This window comes from Engraulis encrasicolus, chromosome 15, assembly GCF_034702125.1.
Source record: "Engraulis encrasicolus isolate BLACKSEA-1 chromosome 15, IST_EnEncr_1.0, whole genome shotgun sequence".
NCBI classification, from domain to species: domain Eukaryota; kingdom Metazoa; phylum Chordata; class Actinopteri; order Clupeiformes; family Engraulidae; genus Engraulis; species Engraulis encrasicolus.
Window position 1 is genome coordinate 897,501 of NC_085871.1, and position 5,000 is coordinate 902,500.

The following is a 5,000-nucleotide window of genomic DNA, read 5'->3' on the forward strand; positions in this document are numbered from 1 at the left end:
TGTGTGTGTCTATTGGGCGAGTGAGAGTGCTTGCCCCTTTGTGCGCATGCGTGGTTACCTGGGGAACCTTGACTCAATGTAGAGTTAATTGGAAGTTAATAAAGATGCACCGGCATGTTCCAGAGTGTTAGAAACGAAGTGACTGACTCCGTTATCTTATTAAGATGTTAAGCTGAGAAGTGTAAGTTACAATACACACCCTAATGAAGAGGCTTTCCTTGCCAGAGCCCTAACCTACGTGCATACGTACTTATCAATGTGAGATATGTACAGTGGTCACATAAACAGTATGGATGGAATTTGATGGCTGGTTCAGTAGGAAGAAAATAACAGCTGATGCAGTGACTTCTACTGTGAATGATATGACGTACTCATCATTCATACCGTACATGTACTACATCAGCAGATCAATCAGTGTTGCTTCTCTCTGTTTGCAGAGCATCTGTGCTCAGTTACAGTTTAGCTGTGAAAATGGGCTGCAGTTCAGTTGATGCCAGATACTGTACTGTATGTCAGACCATCAGAAATCACACAGCGAATGAGGCCTGTGTGTTTGTGTGTGTGTGTGTGTGTGTGTGTGTGTGTGTGTGTGTGTGTGTGTGTGTGTGTGTGTGTGTGTGTGTGTGTGTGTGTGTGTGTGTGTGTGTGTGTGTGTGTGTGTGTGTGTGTGTGTTTGTGTGTGTGTTTGTGTGTGTGTGTGTGTGTGTGTGTGTGTGTGTGTGTGTGTGTGTATGTGTGTGTGTGTGTGTGTGTGGGGGGGGGTATAGATGTTGGTTGTTGTCCATTATTGTTGTCTTGTTTCTTTTGCTTTTCTGTGATGTATTAAAAATACAATAAAAAATTAATCACAAAAAAAGAAATCACACAGCGATGAGCAAAATAGATTCATTAGTTACTGTCCAGTTTCACATGTTCCGAATGACTTCAGCCAGGTGATTGGCCGGTTGAATGATCACTTGGTTGAATTGGACAGGCGAAACAAAGTCATTTGGAATACGTGGCCCTAGATTGAAACTAATGAATCCATATAGCCCATCACTGGATATCAGGCGATCGGTAGATTGGCATGGCATACATGTGGCAAGATTTTTACAGTAGTTGCCTCTCTCTTCCTTTGCAGAGCATCTTTGGTCAGTTCCAGTTCAGCAGTGAGAAGGTGCTGCCGTCTGATGCCCTGCGCAGCGCCCTGGCCAAGACCTTCCAGGACAAGCAGCGCTTCCAGCTCGGCATCATGGACGACGCCGCAGAGTGCTTCGTAAGCTCTTATCCCTCCTCTTCTCTCCTCTGCTGTACTCTCTTCGCTGTCGGTTTTCCTTTCCTCGTGTCTTAGCGCTCCACGCATGCTGCTCCTCTCCTGTCCTTTCCTGTCTCTGCTGTCCGTACTCTTCTCTTTGCCCCTTTTCTGTTATTTTCTTCCTTTTTCTCCTCTCCTCCTCTTTATTGAGAGATTCTTAATATTCCTGTCACTTGCCAGTGTCCAGGGGAGAGATGGCAAGATGCGATAAGGACTCCCATAATAATGGGTCCCTACTGTACACACACACACACACACACACACACACACACACACACACACACACACACACACACACACACACACACACACACACACACACACACACACACACACACACACACACACACACACACACACACACACACACACACACACACACACACACACACACACACACACACACAAAGAACAGACAGAAAGAGCAGTCCAGACAAATGGTGACCTTCTTTAAGTGCTTGTTTATGGAACTTGTTTCTTGACGTGGTTTGGCTCTGTGCACTGCGTTAATCCTGGAAGTTGATTGTTCGGGTCTGTTTGATGGAAAGCCAGAGATTCTCCTTATCTCTCATTTATTCTGCTAAAGGACACCCTATGTAAACATCAATAGCAGTAATTGCATTTAAGGAGATAAACAGTGGACAGATGCTTTATATGCGAACAAAGCTGAGCTGTCTTTTCAGTGCCGTATATTTGTGTGTACTTGTGTGTGCTGCATGTGTTAGAAAGGGAATGGAGTGAGGAGGGAAAGCAAGAGAGAGAGAGAGAGAGGGGGGGAGAGAGAGAGACTGAGAGAGAGAGAGACTGAGAGGGAGATCTCATCTAGTGCGGTCTCCTTTTTAAGGCTTCATTTATATGCAGTCAGTAATGTGGACGTAAGGAGTTTTAACATATAGATTTATCAAATGCATTGAAGGGGCCGCAAGAGCAGAATCTAATTAAGGCTCTATTTGCAGAGATTGTTTTGTTCCCAGGCTTGACGTTGCTGAACACTTCCATTAGCGCTCCATAAACAGTTTAAAGGCTGTTGACTGGAGCTGTAACCAGGCAGGGGACCACTGTCCTGTGCCCACTGGCCTGAACGGACCACCACAATGCCTGTGGCGTTCTTATTAATGATGGGACGGGAGGTGTCAGCCACGCTGCAGCTTCCGTAGTGTCGCCACACTAGAAGTACTAGTTCTGGTTGATATGGGGAAAAAAACATATACCGTATCATGATGTGGATTATTTTATTTCATGATAACGATATACAGTGTATATCACGATATACCACGGTTTCCAGTTATTCTCTTTATCCATTTATTTTCTTTATTTTCTTTGTCCCAAACCGGTTTCTTGAAGATTTATCTTTTTGCTCTTCTTTTTACAGTTAAATGAACTGATAGCGTGCATAATGACACACAAAATCGTATTCAATTATATTAAATTCGTAAATATCGTTTCCATCCTGTATACAATCCTTATACATCAGCATGCACTTTTCTATCACGGTAATGATATTAGTCTCATACTGGTCGCCAATAATCAATTAATTAAAATAAGAATAGAAAATAGAAAATCATTTCAATTTAACATTTTACTTTATCAGTTGACCCATTCAATGTGGGAGGTGTTTGTTGTCAAGGTGGCCACCTTAATGTAACCTTTTTGAGGAAAACTCTGGCTACAGCGCTCCATTACGAACATTTCCCAGTGTAAGACTTGTTTTCCCTTGACCAAAATGAAAGAGCAGGGGGAGTTGCCTATCATGTTAATCTCCAGACTCTTAACACCAAGTAAAGCCATCCAGGAGGATGACTTCACTGGCAGTAGATGGCAGTCCTCATTGCTTGAATACATGATATTCAGTTTGGTCCAAGAGGTCAACATTTAACCCAGTTCAAAAAAGCGATGTGTACATATGTTACCTAGTGATGTCTCTCTCGCTCTCTCTCTCTCTCTCTCTCTCTCTCTCTCTCTCTCTCTCTCTCTCTCTCTCTCTCTCTCTCTCTCCCTCAATGACTCATGGCCATGTCTCAAATTCACGTATTGTGTGTGCACAGGTTTTTGTTTTAGGTTTGAGTTCATCAACAATGCCAGAGACTCTGTTTAATTCTTCCATTAATCTGTCCATTCATTCAGAGGGCATTAGAGTGTAATTTTGTTCAGTTTTACAGATTTTCTGGGTCGTGTCATTGCTCATTTCAGTGGAAGGACACTTACTGGAGGAAACATTTTACTGAAAGGAGAATAATTTCCAGTTGCCACCTTTTGTGGTCTAGCAAGTGAACATTAATAGCTGTGTGTGTGTGTGTGTGTGTGTGTGTGTGTGTGTGTGTGTGTGTGTGTGTGTGTGTGTGTGTGTGTGTGTGTGTGTGTGTGTGTGTGTGTGTGTGTGTGTGTGTGTGTGTGTGTGTGTGTGTGTGTGTGTGTGTGTGTGTGTGTGTGTGTGTGTGTGTGTGTGAACGCGAGCGCGCACATGTGCGTGTGCATGTGCTTGTGTGTGTGTGTGTGTGAGGAAGCCTTGGACACAAGTTTGAGTTAGGCAAAGTAAATGAAAAGAGACTAGTTAAGTATTGCTTAACCCATTTTAACCCAAGCCATCTGCAAAAACGCCTGCTCAATGCCTAAGCCCTTTTGGGAAATGGTGCACAGCCTGCAAAAAAACGAAATATTTCAGCCTCGTTAAAAGTTGCATTCAAAGTTGCATTTAAAAGCTAGCACCATCATCTTACCTCAGAATGTGTTCATTCAGCTCTAACATCCCCACATTTGTAATTTTAAAAAATCTCAAATCTCGAGAGCCTTAACGCAGTGTCCATGCAGCTCCAGGCGCCTACCGCTAGGTCAATGCATTCAGCATCAATGGATTAAACTTACAAATAAGTAAAATATCAGTGTATTTGACACAGTGGCAACTTATCTCAGTGTTCCTCAACCTTTTTTCAGGTGAGGCACCCTTTCAATTCATGAAAAATTTCAAGGCACCCCAAACCAACAAGCTGTAACATGGCATTGCATCCGATACCACACAGGCTTAGAAAAGTAACACATTTGGAGACATCACACGACCTACGTTTGCAGTTGCAGCTGACTGGGGCGTCCTATATTTACTTTATTGTGCGTAAATGGCAGATGAAAGATTCCACTGACTAACATCAACTTATCAATTTAGACAAATATGTATTATATTACATAATTTATTTATCAGCCACGTTTCCGCGGCACCCCTGAAGGAGGCCTGCGGCACCCCAGGGTGCCCCGGCACCCCTGTTGAGAAACACTGACTTATCTCACTGTGGGAATGCAGTTATCCTAGGAACACGCATACACTCACTCACCCACTCAGTCACTCACACACAGCGTGGCACCAGTTTTAATTTGGGCGTGTGCCTACTTTGACAGAGTCTAGCGGAGAGCTTTCATCATTCCTTGCTCACCTGCCACGTCTCCAGTCAGGTGTGTCCGTGATTAGTGCTTGGCCACTTGTAATTGCTGTCGATGATCCATCACATCCAGCACAGAATAGGTAACCTGACTTTTGCCTCATGAATATAGTTCCACCTTCAGTATATCTGAAGTGTGCTATCCTAACAGGCACTTGATGTATGCAGTTGGCAACAAGTAAGTCATTGGCAGCTGTAGCCCAGTGGTGAGCGAGCAGGTTAAGAATTATGGCATATACTGTAGTTGTTGGATTATGCTTGAATACAATATGATTAGG

At 43.5% G+C, this 5,000-nt stretch overlaps 1 protein-coding gene across 1 annotated transcript in view; it reads left to right on the forward strand.

The window, feature by feature from the left end:
- The window catches only part of usp54b (ubiquitin specific peptidase 54b), a 99,593-nt gene that overhangs the window by 38,893 nt on the left and 55,700 nt on the right, over positions 1 to 5,000 (forward strand). The window contains exon 3 of the mRNA XM_063218123.1: positions 1,121 to 1,255. Within this exon, the coding sequence (XP_063074193.1) occupies positions 1,121 to 1,255 (135 nt within the window). The remainder of the gene's footprint in view (positions 1 to 1,120; positions 1,256 to 5,000) is intronic.